The sequence below is a fragment of the Somniosus microcephalus genome, chromosome 7 (assembly GCF_052327205.1).
Source record: "Somniosus microcephalus isolate GS21.2 chromosome 7, FLI_Smic_1.0, whole genome shotgun sequence".
NCBI lineage: Eukaryota > Metazoa > Chordata > Chondrichthyes > Squaliformes > Somniosidae > Somniosus > Somniosus microcephalus.
This window is the reverse complement of record NC_140993.1, coordinates 43,433,772-43,456,633: the sequence shown is the minus strand read 5'-3', so window position 1 is coordinate 43,456,633 and position 22,862 is coordinate 43,433,772. Positions and strand designations below refer to the sequence as shown.

The window sequence follows — 22,862 nt, the reverse complement described above, 5'->3', positions numbered from 1 at the left end:
ATGATGACAAACGTTTGAGGGCAGCCAAATTTGAGGAGGACACTCCATAATCCCTCACGGTTGACAGTGTCGAAGGCCTTTGTGAGGTCAAAGAAGGCCATGTACAGCAGTTGGTGCTGTTCCCTGCATTTCTCTTGTAATTGACGCGCGGTGAAGACTACGTCATCGTCCGAGCAAGGGACCGCAAGGACGTCTGCATCACCCGCGCCATGACAGGAGCTGATGACTGCTGGACAGACTATCGCCTAATCCGCTCTGTCATCTCCATCAACGTAGCCCCAAAACAGTGGCGGTAACAGAAGCGATGCCGCAGGAAAATCAATGCTGGAGCACGCAAAGACCCTTCTAAGAAAGCCTTATTCAGCCTGCGCCTCACAACCAACCTGACAACTCCCAGTGATTCAGAGACACACGAGTGTCCACAGCGCCTGGTCTGCACTCAAGGCCTCCATAATCAGCAACTGTGAAGAGACGCTCGGTCACTCGACCAGGAAACACCAAGACTGGTTCGTCGAGAACGACCAGGAGATCCAGGAGCTAATAAGCCGCAAGCGCAAGGCATTCCTGATCTGGAAACAGCAACAGAACTCGAGAGCAAGAAAGCAGCTCTACAGATGCCTGAAGGCCGAGGTCCAACAAAAAACTCGCGACCTAAAGAACAGATAGTGGGTGGAGAAAGCACAGGAGATCCAGCAGCTAGCTGACAACCACAACATGCGTGGATTCTTTAGCGCAGTCAAGACCACCTACGGCCCAAGCACCCAAGGTCCTACCTGACTGCGGGCCAAGAATGGAGAGGTACTCATCAAGGACAGAGAGGCAGTCAGTGCCCGCTGGAAGGAGCACTTCGAAGATCTCCTTAACCGAGACTCTATCTTCGATGCGAGTGTCCTCAACTCCATCCCGCAGCATGCTATCCGCCACCATCTCAGCACAACCCCAACCCGGCATGAGGCTGAAAAGGCCATCCGGCAACTGAAGAACAACAAGTGGCGTGAAGGATCCAATGGTACACTGGTGAGTTTCAGAAGTAAGGAAATGCTGGGAAAATCATTTTTAATGTATTTAGACTTTTCTGTAGGTAATAAGGTTTGAAGTGTTTGTGTAGTCCCACCTCATTGGGAGAACCTCTCACCAGTGACAGATCGCTTCTGTAACCTCACCTGCAGCTGCCATCTGTTTTATCCTAAGGAGGGAGTCTCTGGAGAGCCTGGGTGCAAGGGCTCACCTTTGTACAGTGATTCTCAGTGTTTGCAGCACCTTAATGCTATCAAACACTGAAAAATCATCTGTCAAACAAAAGTGAGCGTGTCCCCTTTAAGAAAACCAGCAGATGATGCGTCATCAACTGACGTCATCTGACACCGGCTTTCTTTTAATTGGTCAGCAAGCCCACATGGCGGGCTTAACAAGGCCAATTGATGCAAAATAGCATCTGTGCATCGGGCGTCGTTGGGGGCGGGATCGGAACCCGCAAGTCAGCTGACCTGCTCCCAACTCGCCTCTTCAGGTAAGATCGCGGCCAAAGTATTTGTTTAATTTCTCTGCCAGTTCTTTATTCCCCATTAAAATTTCTCCTGTCTCAGCCTGTAAGGGACCCACATTTACTTTCGCTAATCTTTTCCTTTTTACATACCTATAGAAGCTTTTACAGTCTGTTTTTATGTCTCTTGCTAGTTTACTCTCATATTCTATTTTCCCTTTCTTTATCAATTTCTTGGTCCTCCTTTGCTGAATTCTAAAATCCTCCCAATCCCCAGGCTTACTACTCTTCTTGACGACATTAAAAGCTTCTTCCTTTGATCTAATACTATCTTTAACTTCTCTTGTTAGCCACGGTTGGACCACTTTTCCTGTGGGTTTTTGTGCCTTAAAAGAATGTATATGTGTTGTAAATTATGTATTAATTCTTTAAATGCTAACCATTGCTTCTCTACCCGTCATACCTTTTAATGTAGTTTCCCAATCTATCTTAGCCAACTCGCCTCTCTTATCTATGTAGTTTGCTTTGTTTAGATTTAAGAACATAGTTTTGGATTTAACTAAATCACTTTCAAACGCAAATAAAATTCTATCATATTATGGTCACTCTTCCCTAAAGGCCCCTTAACTACAAGGTTATTAATTACCCATTTCTTGTTGCACAATACTAGATATAAAATGGCCTGTTCCCTAGTTGGTTCCTCAACATACTGATCTAGAAAACTATCTTGAATACATTCCATGAATTTGCCCTCCACACTATTATTGCAAATTTGGTTTACCAAGTCTATATGTCGATTAAAGTCCCCCATGATTACTGTGTTACCCTTGTTACATGTGCCTCTAATTTCCTGATTTATACTCTGCCCTACATTACAACTACTGTTTGGGGACCTACAAACAACTCCCACCAATATTTTCTGCCCCTTGCTGTTTCTTAGCTCCACCCAAACTGATTCTACTTCTTGATTTTACAAGCTAAGGTTCTTTCTCTACTGTCTTTATCCCATCCCTTATCAGGGCTACCCCTCCTCCTTCTCCATTTTGCCTATCTCTTCTAAAAGTTAAGTATCCTGGAATATTTGGTTCCCAACCTTGGTCACTTTGCAACCACGTCTCCGTAATGGCTATTAGATCAAACCTATTAATTTCAATCTGCGCTATTAATTCATCTATTTTGTGCGAATGCTTTGTGCATTCAGATATAGTGCCTTTAGCTTTGACTTATTTCTATTTTTCCCTGATGTCGCCTTAGTCACTGATGCTTTATTACCTTTGTTACTCTCTCTGTCCCTTCCTGACCCACTCTGCTTATTTTTACCCAAAACTCTACTCTGCTCTTGAGCCTTGACATTTCTCTCGCTGCTTTTAAATTTACTCTTTCCTGAATCCTCCCACCCCCCCTTCATTAGTTTAAAGCCCGGTCTATTGCCCTAGTTATTCAGTTTGCCAGGACACTGGTCCCAGCCCGGTTTAAGTGGAGCTCATCCCAACGGAACAACTCCCTCTTTCCCCAGTACTGGTGCCAGTGCCCCATGAACTGAAACCTCTTCCTCCCACACCACTCTTTGATCCATGCATTTAAACCTCTAATCTATTTGTCCCTATGTCAATTTGTGTGTGGCTCAGGTAACAATCCAGATATTATTCCCTTTTAGGTTTTGCTTTTTAATATGGATCCTAGCTATTTAAACTCCTTCAGCAGAACCTCATTCCTAGTTCTACCTATGTCATTGGTTCCTACGTAGACCACGACAACTGGATCCTCCCTCTCCCACTCCCAAGTTCTCCTCCAGCCGCGAGGAGTTGTCTTTAACCCTGGCACCGGGCAGGCAACACAACCTTCGGAACTCTCGGTTGCGGCTGCAGAGAACAGTATCTATCCCCCTGACTATACTGTCCCCTACCACAACTACGTTCCCTTTCATTCCCCCCACTTGAATGGCCTCCTGCACCATGGTGCCATGGTCAGCTTGCTCATCCATCCTGCAGGCGTTTCCCTCATCCACACAGGCAGCAAGAACCCCCTACCTGTTGTGACAAGGGCAAAGGCTGAGACTCCTCCCGCACTGCACCTGGGGTCCCCTTACCTGTTTCAATCACACCCTCCTGTCCCTGACCACTAACCAGACCTGTACCACTACCTAACCTTAGAGGTCTTACTGCCTGCTGGATCAAAGTGTCCAGGTAACTCTCCCCATCCCTGATGCCCCACAATGTCTGCACCTCAGACTCCAGCTCAAAAACTCTGAGCTGAAGTTCCTCAAGGTGCAGGTACTTACTGCAAACGTGGTTGTCCGGGATCACAATGCTCTCCACAAACTCCCACCTGCTGCAGTTGCGGCACACCACCTGCACTGCCATCCCTATAGGACCTTGTTTTATTTAACTGAATGTAATTACATTTGTAATTAGGTAACTCAGTTTACAGTGTAATTTCTTGACTACTTACTTGATCTAGATTAAGTTATGGGTACTGAAATTAAATATCTACCTGTAACACAAAGCACTACAAGTAGTGTAGGCAGAAAGCAGCAACTCCTTCTCCCTTTTCTCCAAATTCCCACTCTTTCCAAATTCCCAAATAAAACACTGTTTAAATACACTCCGTTTTAATCCTGCTCTGTGCTCTGCAGACCTGTTTACTTTTATACACTAGGAGCCTCACCCAATTTACAAGTGTTGACTCAGCTCCGCTGCTCCTGGTGATTAGCGCCTATTGAAGACAAACACTTACAACACAAACAGTTAACTGCCACTGGCAGGCAGCTTCTGTTAACTACATTTTTTTAAGTTCTAGGTTAATCAAAAATGTTAAACTAAACTTCACTTTTTACATCTACTACTTACCCAATACTTACCAGAAATTCCCACTCTTTCCTAATTCCCAAATAAAACACTCTGTTTAAGTACACTCCGTTTTAATCCCGCTCTGTGTACTCTTTTTGATGCACACTAAAACAAATAAACTGTAACTAAACTTAAAACATTACATGAAACTTAACAAATTAAATTGAAATTTGGTTGCCCGGGGTGATGAAGCACTGTGCAGAGCTGAATCCACGAGAATTTTGCGGGTCAGCTCATTTACATATTAAATGGCAGCTCTCCAGCGCACATCCTGTGTAAAATCGGAGTGATGTGCTGGAGTGCTTGGAAATTAGAGTAGGCCGTGAAATCTTTTAAAAGCCAAGTCTGGCTAAAGATTGCAGCAGCAGTAGCTTGGATCACTCGGTTCACGGTCAGGTGGCTGCACTCTTCACCCTCTAACATACTATTAACCCTTCACACTGCATTCTGGTTAAGGGAGGCATTAATTACAGATCTTATGTGTCGTCATCTCCCCGAATAGCACTTACTTGCATGCAGAGCCTTGAAACCCCTTCCTCCACTTTCACACGGTGATACTGTTAAACTGGATTAATCCCATACTGCCTTACCAATGATTCGCAAAGCATGATGGACTACTTGACATACAGTGAATGGTTTAAATGTAAAAAGCTGATACAGGACTGTGGGAATGTAATACACATAGATAAGAGAGGACAAAACAGAATGTTTATAGAACAGAGTAGAGACAGTCTCAGGGTCGAATTTTGTTGAAAGCTAAAGTGAATTTTAAACAGAACTCTGTAAAAAGAAACAAATGACTTGTGTAGCGTGTGATCGCCTAGTTTCCTGTATTCTCATGATGACTTGCAATTTATGCTTTTTGTATAAATATTGTAGCCCCGTGAGCCTAGGGGCGCACTCTAGAGGAGACTTCCTTGTGTGTAAACACAAGGAGTTACTCGGAGTGAAGTCCAGTACCGGGTACGGAATAAAACTTTACTTATTTTACAGTTTCTGACTTTGTGTATTACTGAGAAAGTGACAATAGACTGACCGGTGTGTTGAGTCTCCTAAAGTAGCAAACCGAGACCCCCCACGGGAGGGGTAGATCATCCTCACAGAAGCGAGGGGTTAACAATACCACTAGATCTCTTACATCAGCGCCCCAATGTCATCTGGAATATATCCCTCAATTGCTAGACTTCACCTAATTCACTCAATCTTATTGTAAGAGAAACTAGTGCACAACGTCTGCGAGAGGCAGAGGGCCAAAGGGGGCTTCCCTGACATTAAGGAGCTCCCGCCCTATGACGAGCAGGCTGCAGATGCTGGGAATGCACATTTCTCGAGCCATGGGAGAAAGCAAGGTCAATGGCACAGTGCCAGCACCAGGTTACTGGGTGACCACCAAACCATCATCATGGCATCCTTATGAAGCAGCACAAAGCAGCAAGCTTCCACACCCTTTGCAGTCTCTGTAGTCCTAAGCATGTTACACTCACCCATCCTCAGCTTGTAGCTTTCTTTCCTGCAGACCCACACCTGTGACAGTGGGGGAGAACGATGAAGAGGAAGATAATGAAGAGGATCAGGAGAGACCGATCTTATTCCTCGTGGACAATGAGGATGCTGGTGCCCAGAAGGATGATGAACAGGGAGAGGATGTGAGGGTCAAACCCACCCACGCGACCCTGGGCCAAGATCTTTATTCTTCTGCCACAATCCCTTTAAACTAACTCGCTGAACTGCTCGCTTCTGCATTCCCACACCCCAGCTCAGATAATTTCATCCAAGGGGAAATTCGATAGTGTCAGTGAGGATGGGTTAAATCACTGAGCTGGAGGAAAACTGACAGAAACAGCTCCTGTCCAACTTTGGTACCCAGAGGTATATCCCCACCCCCCGCCACCCCCCATTTAATGCTCCATCAGAAATCTGGGTCTATTTGTTTTTACAAAATTACGTTTTGCCATTGGAAGCAGTTTTCTGACACATGTGTAGATGCCGTGGCATTGTTACTGATTAGAACTGAAGATGTAATTGATGAAATGGTATGTTAGGTTTGTAGCCCAACTTGCGAAACTGACACAATCTAACAAGTTACACTTGAATAATACCCCCTGACAACTGATCGGAAAGCAGCAGATTGGAGGGGAAAAATAACACTGAAGTCTGACCGAGTGTAGGGATGGGAAATACAGCTAGTCAGCAGTTGATTGCTGAAGTAACGAAAAAACACTTCCCAATGATTGTGAATGAATGACATTTACACACGCGCCCACTCCAGCAGCGTTAACAGTAAGGGGGATCAGGATGTGGAAATCCTCACAGATGTTCTTTCCCTTCCAAGTCCACGGATGCTGTGCTCAATTGCATAGTGTTAGCTTGGCCCAGTTGCACTCACCTTTAAGTCAGGAGGTTGTGGGTTCAAGCCCCACTCTAGGCCTTAAGCACTTATTCTAAACTGATACTTGTGTGCCGTACTGAGGTAGTGCTGCACTATTGGAGGTGCTGTCTTTCAGACGAGAGGTTAAACAGGGGCCCTGACATAAAAGACCCTGTGGCATGATTTGCAATTCAGGGAGCTTTCTTAGTGTTCTTGCCATCATTTATCCCTCAACCAACATCAACAAAAACAGATTAATGGTTAATTTATCTCATTTGCTTTTATGAGGCCTTGCTCGGTCCAAATTGGCTGCCGCTTTTGCCTATTAGACTACAGTGTCCACCCTTCAAAAATAATTAAGTGGCTGCGAAGCACTTTTGAATATGCTATAGAAATGCAATTTCTTTTTTATTGGCCACTACCTCAGCCGAGATCCGATAACTCAGAAAAGATGTGGGATTTGATGATGGGAATGTTTTTCAAGCAAACCCTTATCTTTTTTGCTTTTTAAACTAAACTCAGAGATGCTCTACAGGTAAGTACTTAAAGAGGACAGTAAATCTGTGGGTTAAGAACCAAAGTTATTTATTCTCTATTATTATTGTTTAATAAGCTTAGATCTCATGGGGTGATTTTCCAAGTTTCTCTGCCAGCAGGGAGGACTATCAGAAAATTGGCCCTTAAATGACCATTTATGATCACTGCTCTTAGTAATGAAAGTCAATCTTCATTCTAATAAAACTTAATTGACTAATATTTCATCCCCGATCCTGGCGAGAAAATATTAGTCCGATTACTTAGTGGTATTAGCTTTTTTTTTTTAAATGGAGGTTGCAAAGATGGGATATGTCCCAAAGGAATCCCTTCTTTATTAATTTGGCATTAGACGATTTTCCATTGCATCTGCACTACAGTTTACACACATGCTCTTCACAAACTCTGTCCTCATCTGTGCATTCTCATCTGTGACCTGTCTAAACGTGCCTTTCACAGCCAGCCCAGACACACGCCCTACTTGCACGCTATTTTCACATTTTATCTACAGCTTCCACGTGAATACTGCCAGCAAGAAAAACACCTTACCTGCACCTCACACAATACCTTTGCTCATGTTTGCATGGACTCTTTGCGCCCTAGCATAATTTTATAGCAGGCACACCTTTCTGCCCTCACTTATATTTACTCTTCCCTCTAGGTCGGCATCTGTACACACGCAGCCTACATTTCGGCGCAAAAAATAGACTTGCATTTATATAGCGCCTTTTACATCTTCAGGATGCCCCAAAGCGCTTCGCAGCTAATGCAGTACTTCTGAAGTATTGACACTGTTGTAATGTAGTTAATTGTGGCAGCCATTTTGCACAACAACAAGGCTCCAAAAACAGCAGAAATAAATAACCAGAGAATCTGTTTTGGTGCTGTTAGTTGAAGAATAAATGTTGGACCAAGACACTGGGAGAACTTTCCTGATCTGCTTCAGTGCTATGGGATCTTTTACATCCACCTGAGCAGACAGACAGATTACTATGTCATCACACGACATCTCTAAAAGTGTAGCACTCCCTCAGTATGGCACTGAATGTGTCAGCCGAGATTATGCGTTGAAGTCTCTGCTTGAACTCACGACCTTCTGATTCAGAAGTATGAGTGCTACCACTGAACCAAGGCTGGCATGTCCAATTTCACACCCAGAACATGCTCAGCAGGAAATTAATTAGTTGGTTTTAGCAGTAGTTCATAAATGCCAACAAAAAATGTATTAAAATTATATTTGGAAGGAACTGCACAGCTAGTGACAGCTATGATGGGAGCACATTCTCACCCAAGACAAAGGTGTTGGCAAATTTCTACTTCCTTCTGATCAAAGTGACCTGACCCTCTCAACAACTGCTTGGTTGCTCAAATTCTCTTCAGATAACAATCCATTTAACACCATCCCTGCGTGATACTTGTGGTTGTCAACTAGTCTCCACCTGGCTACTATATGGACCTTGTATTGTGGGTCAATCAACCACAATATAGCTCCTTTTACTGTCAATCATTCTCGATTCTCCAATCAGGTTGACTTAAGGACAACTTTACTAGTGAAATATAAAGCCAGGTGATTTAAATTAAAATAAATGCAATGGATGTGACTGTGACAGCTTCAGAACCTTTCAAAAGTGGGTTTTCATTTATCAGGGAAAGTAAAAGGTGAAAATATGTTTCAAATAGGTTCTGGTATCCAGTGACTGTTTTTTGTTATTGAAGAGTTTTCCCAAACAACTTGCATTTCATTGAAGAGTTTCTTTGAACCACCCAAGCCTCTCTCACTGTGTGGGTTTGGACTGGGTCACTGGGGAATGGCTAAGGGATCCTCATTCCATCTCTCTTGGTGCAGTTTGTTACATTATTGAGACTGATCAAAAGCAAGACTTTGGAAAATCTTAAGAGCAACACTGAATTACAGCAACAATGTAGAAAAGTTGTGGCCTTCACCAGGAGTCTGTTTGCCTCATGGGCCCCAACAAAATGTAGCTGAGCCCTTCGGGATTAGAAATACCCATTCTTACTTTGCTGTCTACTGTAGGAGATTCTCTATCTTTCTCGGCATGCTGAAGTTTCCTGTTTAGATCCTGGAACATGTCTTGATGCCGTTTTCTTGTGTGCATTATTTTCTAGAGATAGAAAGCAAGGCATTAGTAAAAATGCAGCTAAGATGCCTCAGGCACAGAGTCAGCACTTAATTAGTGAATCTGACAGAGTAAAGAAAGGGCTCACCTCAAAATCTAATTCAGCGTACCTGGATTTTCTTCTCTAGAAATCAAAAACAGACAATTAGCAGCATCCGTTCAAAAATGAACATCGAATTATGATACAGGTGTGACTGGTAACTTCTAATTTAATTTTATTTTAAAGAACAATACAGCACATCATCATACAGGAAACTTTGTGATATCCGGCACCGACGGGACCGGCGTGTTGCCGATCTATCAAAACTGCCAGACATACAAAGTTAATGTTGAAGCATACGGAGGTTTTCATCTCCGTATCTGACAACAAACACTGTTGCTCAGCTTCTAAAGAGTCGGCTGCAGCTGCAAGCGTCTGTAGCTGAAGCTGTTGCTATAGCTACAGACCTTGCAGTGGCTGACTGGGGAAAAAAAAGAACGAGATCTAAAAAAACTTACAGAAAACGGCTCCTGATTTTTGCCGTTAGATCGAGTATTCCGGACATACAACCTCCGGATAAACCAAAGTTTCCTGTAATCATTACTGTGCCTCAGGTACTTATCATCAGTTTAAAACTATGCTGTGAGGGGCCAGGGAAGTTCTGGACAGTGGGTTCAATGTTATTCTTTAACCTCTGGAACCCAGCTAACACCTAGTCCAGACTGATGAAATTAAAGTCTTTTCTGTCTGCTGGTTGTTAAGGTATCAGTTTAGGCAGTCTCAACTCAGTTCCTTGAAGGCATGAGCCACAGCACACAATTGCCCTAATTTGGCAATCTCTTTCAGAACTGCCGCAGGATGACTGATGTGGGAAATTAAATAACGTCACACTGCTACAGCAAGCGGCACTCTCATGAGGTTAGGACTGAGATGCTTTGTTGGTATAGGACTTTACTCTGCGTCTAACTGTGTTATACCTGCCCTGGGAATGCTTCATGCTGACGCTGAGTGGCTGAAATGGAAAGTGTTGAATTAACTTTCTTGATGAATACAGATTTTAAAAAATGTTCAAATGTAAAAGGTTATTGAAGTAGCACTTCTTAAAATGAGAAAACATTACAAACACATTTCATTTGTTCACAGTCACATAACAATAAAGACATAAATCATTCTGAAATGCTTGTCGCATCATTTGCAGCAGATGTCATTCTGAGTTTAATGGCACTCCCGTACAAAAAGGTTTGCCAAGCACTTATTTATGAAGATGGTGCTCTGAAATCACTTTGGGTCAAAGCACAATGACAGATGTGAAAGGACTGCATTATATAAACCAGATCAGGGTTTGGACTGGGGAGGAGAGAGGACTGTGAGGCAGCAGCTAGCATGACTCCAAAATGGCACTCGGGCTGATCAACAGGAATGCTCCAACACTACTTATTTACCTTTTGTGTTACTTTGGATGTGGTGATTGAAGCATACTTTTACAAATGTTCACAGCTTCGTACAGTCTGCCATGATGAGACTTAACTGACTTAAATTTTACTTGGTGATTCACTGCCAGCAATCTATTTTACTAGATCTGAGGGGAAACTTTAGTTATATCAGGATTTCTTATGTGCTTGTTTGGCAGCCGTAGCATCCTATCTGATCCTGAGTTGAGCTTCCAAACCCAAATCCTCCCCAGTACAAAGACAGCCTGTCTCCCCCTCTGTAACATCGCCCTTGTCTCAGCTTATCTGCTGCTGCAACCATCATCCGTTCTTTTGTTACCTCCAGATGCGACTATTCCAAAGCTTTCCTGGCCAGCCTCCCAGCTTCATCAACCTCCATAAACTTGAGCTCAACCAAAACTCCGCTGCTCGGTTTTTAATGCACACCAAATTCCGTTCACCTATCACCCTTGTGCTCACTGACCTACATTGGCTCCAAGTCCACCAACACCTCAAATTTTAAATTCTCATCCGTGTGTTCAAATCACGGCTTCTCCCCAACCTATCCGTTACCTCCTCCAGCCCTACAACCCTCCTAGAACTCTGCGTCCCCCCAACTCTGGACTCTTCTGCATCCCCACTCCTTTGCCCCACCATTGTCGGCTGTGCTTTCACCTGGCTAGGCCTTAAGCTCTGGAATTCCCTCCCCAAACATCTCAGTCTCTCTACCTCTCTCTCCTCCTTTAAGACCCTCCTTAAAACGTACATCCTTTACCAAGCTTTTAGTCACCTGTCCTAATATCTCCTTTTTTGGCTCAGTGTCAATTGTTGTCTGATTATGCTAAAGATGCTATATAAATGCAAGTTGTTGTTGTAATAGAAGTCAAGCTTAGGATAATTAGGAACTTAAACTAATTTTCCTTTCAGGGAATGGTCACGGAAAACTCACTCAAACTAAACATGTGTTTTGTCACTGGTACCGTTGTTATTTCCAGCACAGCAGATCGGTCTGTATATTGAAGAATGGTTGCAACTGAAACACAAACTTTTCTTCAGAATGATGATGAAAAGTTCCATGCAAAATATTGACTTATCTTCTCTTTCAGATATTGGCTGATTGCCTACTGTGCACTTCCAGCAGTTTTTGTTATTATTCACAAAGGAGGCAGGAGGTGGCTCGGCATTAACTGTGAATTCAGTACTTATTAAGAATGAAACCGTTAATTAAAGAAAGAGTGCAATGACGATGGCAAGTAGATCAGTGGGAGAGTTGTCTGCATCTCTTTAAAACAAAGAGGATAATAGTTAAATGTGAATCATGGGTATGGACGTGTGCTGGGACCACAAGCAGTCATTCCTGAGCTGCTGGAAGTGCCTTCAGTGGATGTTTTTTATGAACACTTATGCAATATTGCTGTGTGGTGCCTCAGCAAATCTTTCAATCGATGTATTTCAATACAGTGTTAAGCTTTGCGCCATTTATACTGTTTCTTCAGGGTTTCCGTCGATCTTCCGCAAAGCTTACGGTGGGAGATTGGGGAATCTCCACAGAAATTCTACCCTTTGGAGTCAGGTAAGGGTTCATTCATAACTCAAATTTGAAAAAAAAGACACTTGGATTCTTCATTGTTGAAAGAAGGAGACTGAGAAAGGATATTACAGAGGTATATAAGACACTAAGTGGAATAGAAAAGGTTACTTCTAAGCACTATTTCAAGTTAAACCTCAAGGTACAAAATAGTAAAAAGCAAGTTCAAGACTGATATCAGGAAACACTTCCCCAAAGTAAGAGTGATTAATGCCTGAAGCAGTCTTTGGATATTTGGGTAGCTGTGGAAAAATCTCTGGCATCAGTCAAAAGGCAGTTGGATGCTGTGGTGGACAGAACTGTAAGTTTCTATGAAGGGTTGAGCTACATGGGCTCAAAAGGGAATTGGATCAGTACCTGAAGGAAACAGTTTTGCAGGGCTATGGGGAAAGTGCGGGGGAGTGGGACTAGCTGAAGTGCTCTTGCAGAGAGCCGGCACGGGCTCGACGGGCCGAATGGCCTCCTTCTGTGCTGTAACCATTCTATGATTCCTTCTCTCCAGGTCTTTGTATAGTTTCTCTTCTCCTCTTGCTCTCCCACAGCCAGCTGTTGCTCAAGAATGCAACTTGGGCAAGGGGGAGGGCTGGTCTTACTGTCCTTAGAAATGGGATGCTGATCATCCTCCTCGTCTCCAGAAGATTTAGCTGACGATATCTGGGGACAACTGTGAGCCTCTTTTTTTTTATCCCAATTGTGAAAAATGTGGCACACAGAAATTCCATTGGGAGCCTATGATAATGAGAGAAGGATTCCCTCTCTCATTTCTCTCTCTTTCACACAAGCACCTGTTCAGTTCCCATCCTATGATTGGCTGAATCGCAGCTACCACCCCCCCCACCCCACCCCCAACTCTGTACATTTTTTGTGATCTTTGTGATCACTGGGAGGAGCAAGTGATTTTTTTTTTTTCAATCTATGTAAGACCTAAACATATATTTTAACCAGTGTATAGTGTTAACACCATTTAAGGGATAAGTTAGGTAAAGTATCAAGGGTCAAGAAATTGTTAAATTAATTATGTCTTCAAAAATGAAAATATAGTGAACAAATTCCAGATCCAGTAATTTTGGTCCCACGAGTCTGCACCATATGTCTAAGTCGTCAAAGCATCTTTTCAGTCAAGAAATTCAAGGAATTAAAGTCTGGAAGTCATACTGCATGATAATAAATGTATAAACACTTAAGGGCTGGATTTTGCCGCCGCTCAGAGAGCGGGTTTGGAGGCGGGTCCGCTGTCAAAATAGCAATGATTGACAGCGGATAGGAAACCTGTCAACCCGCCTCCATGCGAGTCTCCCAGGTGTTGGGTCTGTCTGCGCAGAACTGACCCGACACCAAGCGGCGGGGGAGACAACTGAGTTCATTAAATGGCTTGTTAACAGCCAATTTAATGCTATTTTGAGCCTACCTTGTAATTTTATGTGCTCCCCCATGGGTTACCCACTGCCGGGGAACACGCCAGCTCACCCTGTCGTGAGTTGAGTCTGCTTTAATGTATCTGATAACCTGACAGCTGCAGAAGTGCTATAAAGGATACCATGTTGCAGCTGTTCAGTTTCAGAGCTCAGAAACTGTTGGTTACTGCATTTGTAAGACATATAGAGATTTCTTTAGCTTGCAAAGTTTAGAGCCATATCCAGTGCCATCTCATTGGAACAACCTCTCTCACCATTGACAGATCACTTCTGTCATCTCACCTGCAGCTGCCATCTATTGCAGCAACATCAGTGCCCGTAAAAAAAAAATCACACCTTGGTCCTCTGAATCCTTCCACGATCAGCCCCAACACCAACATCACCAGGCACACCAACAACATCACCAATCTTCTCCGCCATTACCTGATGCTGCACAGGACATCAGCCCCTGGCAACATTGCTGCCCAGGAGGCCAGCGATGGCATCACCATGGCCAGATTTACTTCACTTGACGCTGTACACCCTGGCTACCACATGATGCGCCAGGCTGACACCATCCCACACCAGCATCGTGAAGCATTCCTTTAATGTCCAAGCCATTCCTTTCACACTCATCACTATAGCGGGGGGTGGGGAAGTTATGTCTCAACATTCACTGAAACTCAACTTCCAAAGGTGCGCACAAATCTGTCCAACAAAGTGAAGTGTTGAAAATATAGATTTCACTGTATGACAACATATTACCAGAAACCACATGAACATTGGCTAAACCTCTCAAGTGCCTACCCTTGTGTGTTGTTCGTTGGTATGCTTGCAGTAGAATGAGGGTGAGTGTGAGAGGTGGTTAGTGTGATGGGGAAGTGATAATGTAGATAGAGAGGGATGAGTGGAGGTGCAAGGTAAGTTGGTGTAAGGATGTGCAGGGTTAGGGTATGGAAGGCAGAGTGATGGGGATGTGATGAGAGGCACAGCAGGATGAGGTTGAGTGTGGCTTTGCAATAACGTTTTGTGATCTACTGAGATCATTGAAAGGTTGGCGCCACTGCAGCCTGGTCCTCCTGACGACATCCCTGCTTGTGTCCTCCTCTGCAACCAGGCTGCGTTGATCTCCTGGGAAGGTCTCTTCCACCCATGGGAAGGGAAGAGAATCTCCCTGTGTGCTGTCACTCCCTCCATAAGGAAACTGGCTGATAAAGCGTCATCAAATGATGTCATCAGACCCGCTTCCTGTTAATTGGATGGGAACCTCGCAGGGTGGGCTTAACAAGCCCAATCTATGGAAAATCTTTTTCAGAGAGCGGCTGCTGACGGGAGCGGGACCGGAAACCGCCAACCAGCTCTCCTGCCGCCATCCCGCCTCCACAGGGAAAATCCAGCCCTTTGTGACTAACGCACTTCTTTGACCAATATTACAACTGAGGTACCAACCCACTTAAAATAAACTAGTTAATGCCTCTGGTAAAATAGGAGAGAGGGGAATTTGGTATAAATACTTTAAGCAATCATTCACCATAACTTCCAGGCTTAAATATCTGCAGAGCATCTAGATCTGATGGGACAGATCCTCAAAGCAATAATAGAGTAAAAAGTCTTTCAGTATTATTTGTAGGAGCTCCATTAATATTTTTTGGAAATGGGAATTGTGCCAAAGGACTGAAGGGTGGCAAATGTTACACCCCTGTTCAAAAAAGGAACAAGTTAGGAAATTATAGGCCAGTTAGTCTTGCCTTGGTAGTGCGTTTATTTCTATAGTTCATAATACAGAATTAAATTAGTGAAAAGTTAAAAAGATATGAGCTAATCTGGGACAGTCGACATGGATTTGTAAAAGGCAAATTGTACTTGATGAATTTTATTGAATTTTTCAAGGAAATCATAGAATACATAGATATTTGGAATTTGGTTGATTGTAAGAATTTTCCACAAGGCATTTGATAAGGCGTCACTGAATCAAAACTTAAGGCACGTTGTATTAAACTGTATGAAGCCATGTGGATAAGAAAGATGGCTAGGGAACAGAGAGTAAGGATAAATTAATTTTTTTAAGATGGTGTGCCACAATTATCTGCACAAAGACCGGTCTTGTTTTATATTTACCGAAATGATGTGGACATAGGCTCAAGAAGAACCAATACAAGCTTTGCTACCAAATTAAGTGGCATTGTAACCTGTGAAAGATAAAACAGAACTTGCATTTATATCCCACCTTTCATGTCCTCAGGATGCCCCAAAGTGCTTTACAGTCAATGAATTGCTTTTGAATTGTAGTTACTGTTTTGTAGGCAAATATGGCAGCCAACTTTATGCACAGCAAGATCCCACAAACAATAAGCTAAATGACCAGTTAATATGGTTTTGTTGAGGGATAAATATTGACCGGGGCATCAAAACAAATCCCCTGCTCGTCTTTGAATAGTGCCATGGGCCTTGATTTAACATCTCATCAAAGGATGACACCTCCAACAATGCAGCACTCCCTCATCAACCTAGATGGGGCTTGAACCAATGCCCTTCTGATATAGAGATTATTGAGTGTCTACTGTTGAACCAAGGCTGTCAAATGCAAGAAATTAGAGGAGGATATGGGGAGGTTAGTGGTGTGAGTCAATAGGTACCAGGTATTGTTCAATCTATATGTATATTGTTGAAAAAAGAACAGTGAAAGAACATTTACTCTAAACACAAGGTTCTTAAAACTGGACATCGGAGTGGAGGAACAAAAAGATATATGGGTGCAGCGACGTGGGAGAGCAGGTAGAAACTGGGATTCTGAATTTTATACATCGGGGCATTGAATACAAAAATCAAAAGGAAGTGATGTTGAATTTGTACAAGACATTGGTTCAGCTATAGTTGGAATAGTGCATGAAGTTCTTGGAACCCCATTATAGGAAACATTAAACAAAAGAGCCATGGAATGGTACAGCGGAGATTCACTAGCATTGTACCAGTAATGGCAGGTTGTAAGTTATGAAGAAAAGCTCAAAAACCTGGAGCATTTTTAAATGGATCGGGGAAGATTAAGGAGGGATTTAATAGTGGCTTCAGACATAAATAATTAAAGATTAAAGTTTCCCCTACTTGGCAAATCGGTAACATAGGGGCATAAACTCTAAAAACGTTCACTAGAAGATTGAAGGGAAAAGTTAAGATTTTTTTTCACAACAGAGGGTTATTTGAACATGAATGCTTTACCACAAGTAGCCATCAACGCATAAACCATATTATTTAAACAGGAATTGGCTAAGTATTTGAAAAGGACAAATATAAAAGGATTCAAGGCAAGGGCAGGTAAATGGGATGAAAGTAGACTGCTCTGTGTGAGGAGCCAGCACCATCACAGGTATGATAGGAAGAATGGCTTCCTACTAGCTGCAATTTCCATCCTTTTAAATATGAGAATTGGACCTGAGGACTATGAGTTAGTGACTACCATTATGTTCAAAAAAGGACTGAGGCATGAAACAGGGAATTATAGACAAGTTAGTCGAACATTAATGGTGGGCAAATTGCTCAAATGCACTTTATAGGACATTGAAAATGTCCATCTCAACGACACAAAGGCCATTATGAGATAAGGAGTAGTCAGCATGGTTTTAGAAGAAATAGGTCATGCCTCATAAATCTACAGAAATTCTTTGATGAGGTAACTTCATTAAAGGACGAGAGCTGGTGTAATTCATTTACATTTTTAGAAGGCACCTGATAAAGTCCAACATATGAAGGGGTCTTTAAGAAATTAACTAACTGTACTGAAAACTGGCTTGGGAATAGAGAGCAAAAGGTGATAAATAAACTCTGACTGGGGGCAGTGACTGATGCAATTTCATGGGGTGTGTCCTAGGTCCCTTAATGTTCACGCTATTCATTAATGAGATGCAGGAAGAACACTGTTATAATATAAAATTTGCTAATGGCACCAAACTATATAGCTAGGTAATCAGAATGATTTGTAGCCTTCAAAGACATCTGTATAAATTAAGTAAATGGGTAAGGAATGACAAATCATTGTTAATTTTGATAAGGATAAGAAAATATACATAAATATGAAACATGTACACAGTGGGGTGTCCGTTGTCACAGGATCTGTAAAACTCATGATTAAACAGCACATTTAAGGGTTACTTTCTTAATTCTGCTCCCAGTATGAAGCTTTCTCTGCTGGGATTGCATATCAGGAATCTGGGTACACCCTCCAAAATTTCCTGCCCATCAATTTTAATGGGCAGAAAATCATGCATGCCCAAATTCCCAATACGAGCTTCCAGCAAAATTAAACTCCACGCTAGGAGCACAAGTTCATAAAATCAGCCCTTTAGACTATTGTGTACAATTTTTATCATCCTACCTTCAACGGTACACTGACACATTGGAGAGAGTTCAGGGAGGAGCGACTAGGATTATTCTGGGACTTAGGGCTCTAAAGATTGTAAAAGAAGACACAAAGAACTGAACTTATTTTCACTGAAGAGAAGATTCAGGGACACACAGACAGAAACAGGTTATTCAACTTAGATTTCAATCACGGAACTAGAGGACACAAGTACAAAATTAGCAAGTCCCCCACTACAGTAGAGATTAGAAGATATTTTCCCCACAGAGATATTAATTGGGTTAGACAGAATCTATGATGGAACAAAATCTACAGGGTTGGCAAAGGAATATGATAAATTGACCAAATGGCCTTTTCGGATTCTGTACTTTTATTCTTATAGGGCCTGAAGTGATGCTGTGGGAAACTAACATACAAAAACTTATTAAAATTTTTTAATTAAATTCTTCTCTCCAACATTTTATCAGAAGTGTTAACATTGATTCTTTTCTTTGTGGGGGCGGAGGGACAGGGTGAATCAACATGATGGCTCTCCAGCAGAAGGCTTCCTCTGAAACTACATAACATAAATTCTACTCAAAGTGAACAGTCAACTATAAATCTATGGGCAAAATTTCCCCAAAATACCATTCCACCTTGTGGAAAATCGGGACTGTCCCGCCTACGATTTTCCAATGAAGTCACCTACTGTGTTCGAGACCCCGGCAGTGGCAGGACCTCAGAAAACTTTACCCTATAATTTTGCTGTTTCTTGTTTCTTTTTTTTTAAATGTCTTCAATAAATATGTATTTCAAGCTGTTAGATTTTCACTTTGATGCTTTCTCTTCAAGAATAAATCAACACCGTTTACACATTTATGTCCTTTCCTCAATTTAAAATATTGATATTTTTTGATGGTCCTTTGGAAATGTAACTTGGTATCTCACTCAAGTGGCTACTCGTCATGTGTAAATCCAGAAAGCAAGGGTTGGGAGATTCAGTTGTGTTGGCAAGGTAGCCAGTCCCAATCCTGTCCTCGCCCAACATGCACAAGCTTGCACTTTTCACCAAAAGACACTGGATAACAATTAGCACCGAGCATCATTGGTTAATTTTCCCTCCACAGCCCGGGAGCACAAAGGCCAATTGGAGTGCTCCAGCTACCAAAATGGCTGAAATCAGCTCAGTAATGAGCAAAAGGTCAAACCAGATCGTTAGTAATGTTACACAAAGGTTCTCCCGCATTAACTTTAGCGGAAACCCTTGATAACAGCGTATATGGCTGTTTCCTTGGATTTTTCCGGCTTTTCTGATCTTCTGCCAAAGTTACGGCGAGAGAGCAAGGGAATTCCCACGGAAATTCTATCCTGGGATGTTTTGGCCTGTTTGGCTCAGTTACATGCAGTCTTTACTAAAAATCGGGGAGCTCCTCTAGTTCCACTTAACGTTGAGTTTGAGCTCCTGTGGAGGTCAGTGATTACATCTGTAAAACATTCTGTGTATCAACTTTCCTGCAGCGACTACATAAAGCTCAGCTCCAGCGCCATCATCAATTCTATACATGAAATTGCTGAATTGGAAAGGGGAGACTATACAAATGTCTGCTGCCACACTCCCTGTAGCTAGCAGCTCCAAAGCATAAATGACAATTGAGATGGACACTAGTTAGAGTACATGTATCTCCCATTATTACAACATTTAAGATTATGATGCAGTTCTGTAGCCTACTCTTCCCCTTTGAAAAACAGCAGCTCATTTTCTGGAGTGGATTGTTTTATCACAATTAATAACATGAGCAACAACTTAATTCTGCATGATATATGAGCTGCTCAGTGATATCTGACTCCCAATCAGAGGGCTCTAAATTGTAATCCCAGCTTGACCGACTATCATTGAAACTTCCCATGCCCTCACAGCGCATGTTCAATTGGACTGTTAAGTACATGGTTTAATGACAGGATGCCCTTCTCATTTCAATGGGAATGGAAATAGGAAAAGCCTGCCGGGATTGATCCTGGCCTGATGAAATGTACTTCCAACTTGCCAGCCAATAACTGCATTTGTGGAGTCCGTTTTACTTGCCACCGCAGTCTTCTGACACTTAACAGAAGCCATGGCAACAAGGGTGAAAGCAATGGGTGAATGTGACGGGGAAGAGGAAACCTGGAGGAAATTATTCTGATCCCTACGGGTGAGTACGCGCTGTGTACCAACCTGTAGGGACATCGGAAATGCTGGTTTCAGGCATGCACAGCGCATGCGCTGGAAACCGGCAGTTCCGATCTGTCAAGAATGGTCTTGACAGATCCTCCAGCTGCCCTGGAGAAGGGCCTCTGCGGGCGGCTAGTTCCGTTTTTGGAGACCCTCCGCCTGCAAAAAACCCTTACAATTCTTATTCTTGTAAGGCCTGCTTTTACCAGGCATAAGAGTTGAAAAAAGTAAAAAAAAAAGTTTTCACTGATTTATCATTTAAAAATACTTTAAAAAAAAGTAAGTTTATTTTTAGCCCCGTAAAAAACTTCAATTATTTTTTCAAAAATTTAAATTTTTGTTTAAAATAGTTAATTTATATTGTAATTTCAGGACATTTAAAAAATGTGATTTTTTAAAATTTATTTAAAGTTTTACGATGTTTTTGGGGTGATCGCCATTCATATATTTGACAGGTCTTCCTGTCAAATGTATGAATGGAGATTCCCTTCTGTGATTGGCTCCCCATGGCCCACGTGATCCCAGGGACGCTGCGAATTACATGCGCCTCTGGGATACGTGGGCCCTGTGCACCGGCAGTTTGGGGAGGCCCACGAGCGGAATTGTGCGCCTCCCGGGAGCCCTCAGGTAAGGGCGCAGATTTTTCCAGATCGCAGGCCTCTGTGGCCTGCGATCGGAATATCTGGGCCAATAATTTACCAAAATCCATGAAAAAGTCTATTGCTTATCAAAATACTACACGGATGCAAACTCGGAAAAAAATACGGTTCTTCATTTTCAACAGAGCCACTGAGTCAGTCAAAAAAAATATCGACAAGTCTGGAGAGTGTAAGCTATGCCCACAAATAAAATCAAGCCTTTCTGCTTTACAGGATGGCTCAGTAACAAAAAAAACAGCACCAAAAAGAAATCAAAGAAGAACTTGATGGGAACAAAGAAAATAGGCTGCTAAAAAAGTGCTTCAATATAGAGGTCAACCGCCTCAGATGGAAGTATTATGTGACAAGGGAAAGCAATTTTCTATGATCGACTTTGTACATCCACTGTAGACACCCCGGGGCGATTTTCAAGTAGCACCTAAAACTGGCGGGAAGTTGGCGGAGCGGGTGCCAGGAACGCCATTAACATGCCGCCACTGGGCTGCAGCGTCAAACGGATGGCCCGCTTTAGCTCGCTGGTTTTGGGAGGGCAGGTAATTGGCTACCTCCACGCTGAGCCCACCTGCAGGTCGATCTGGGGGGGCGGGGGAGGTAACCCCGGGGAGAGGTCTCGAACGGGCAGGTAGGTGGACAGAGATTTTCTGCAGGGCCCGCCAGCAGCAGGAGTTTGTTGGTACGTTTCTTGCGCAGCCTCCAGTTGTCCTAGGATCCCAATTTGAATATTTAAGCAGCCGTACGCCAGTTTCCGATGGACATACTGCTCTCCCATTTACAGCCCCGCTAAAAATTGTATCAAGCGGGCCTTGGGCATCCAACTGTCAGCCAAAATGCCCCTCCCACCCAATTTTTCAACTGCTGGCTGCCCGTTTTACAGGCGAGAAATGGGCAGCCGACAGTTGAAAATCGTCGCCATCCCAATCCTGCACCATAACTTTAACAGCAACAGTACTCGCATCCACTTGGAAATAGTGGCCTTGAAATTATACCGGGGATATGAACTTGCAAATGTTTAACACATTTATCTAAAATTCCTCTCGCAACAGTGGTCTTAAACTGTGCACAAACACTTAGGGGGGAAAATTCAGTTGTTTGCACCTCCCGTTAGCACCTTAAGAGGGCGCTAATCAACTAGTGACCGGGCGTGGTGATGTTTGCGCCACTCACGAAATTAACTAGACATTTTGCGGCAGCGCTAAACACTACCGCCACGATCTCCTGTGCTGGCAGATCGTGACATCAGTCGAGTGCGCAACACCCCGGTAGCGCCCCGGACCAGATATTGAGTGGTGCCCCCTGCCTTACTGCCTGCCGCTAGCAACGACAGGTTGAGGGGAGCGTTTTGCAGTCAGAAAGGGACCAGGGGAGCGCTATTTAAAGGCGACCGCTTCCTGCCTTTTTTTGTTGGTGACATTTTTGCACCACGCATTCTGAGAGAGAGAGAGACTCTTCTGGAGAGATTCAATGCTGTGTAAAGGAGTTTTGGGTACTGAGCAGCACTTTGCAGGTTTATTCTGATTTGCCCTTCCTTGCTTCGCCAGCGCTCTGAGGTAGCGCCTCGCTTCTTGGCCTTTGCGCCTTAAGACAGGTGTGAAGCGCCTGATTTAGTGCTCCAATCATCTCCAGGGGCGATAAAAGCCAAGTTTGCAGTCAGAGGCGATAATTAGCGCCAGGCGCTAAACTTGCGCACGGCCAATAATGGCGCCCCAAACGGGGCGATACTGAATTTTTCCCCCATAGAACATTTGAACCCAATTCCACCTCTGCTATTTTAGCGGCAGCATTAATCTGTTTAAAATAAACGTGTTAACCCTTGTTAGAATAGAGGAAGGAGGAGTTTCAGACAAAAGCATCAAGCAGTCGTACACCAGCATCCCACGGTAAAATGTCAGGTCTG

At 43.2% G+C, this 22,862-nt stretch overlaps 1 protein-coding gene across 8 annotated transcripts in view; it reads right to left on the bottom strand.

Moving 5' to 3' along the window:
• adgrb1a (adhesion G protein-coupled receptor B1a) overlaps positions 1–22,862 on the bottom strand; it is a 658,584-nt gene that overhangs the window by 14,466 nt on the left and 621,256 nt on the right. For 7 of the 8 annotated variants that reach the window (XM_085992449.1, XM_085992451.1, XM_085992452.1 and 4 more), the window contains 3 exons: positions 18,134–18,205; positions 9,461–9,496; positions 9,253–9,357 (listed from right to left, as the gene is read on the bottom strand). In XM_085992449.1, the coding sequence (XP_085848575.1) occupies positions 9,253–9,357; positions 9,461–9,496; positions 18,134–18,205 (213 nt within the window). The remainder of the gene's footprint in view (positions 1–9,252; positions 9,358–9,460; positions 9,497–18,133; positions 18,206–22,862) is intronic. The other variant, XM_085992450.1, reaches the window with a different exon arrangement.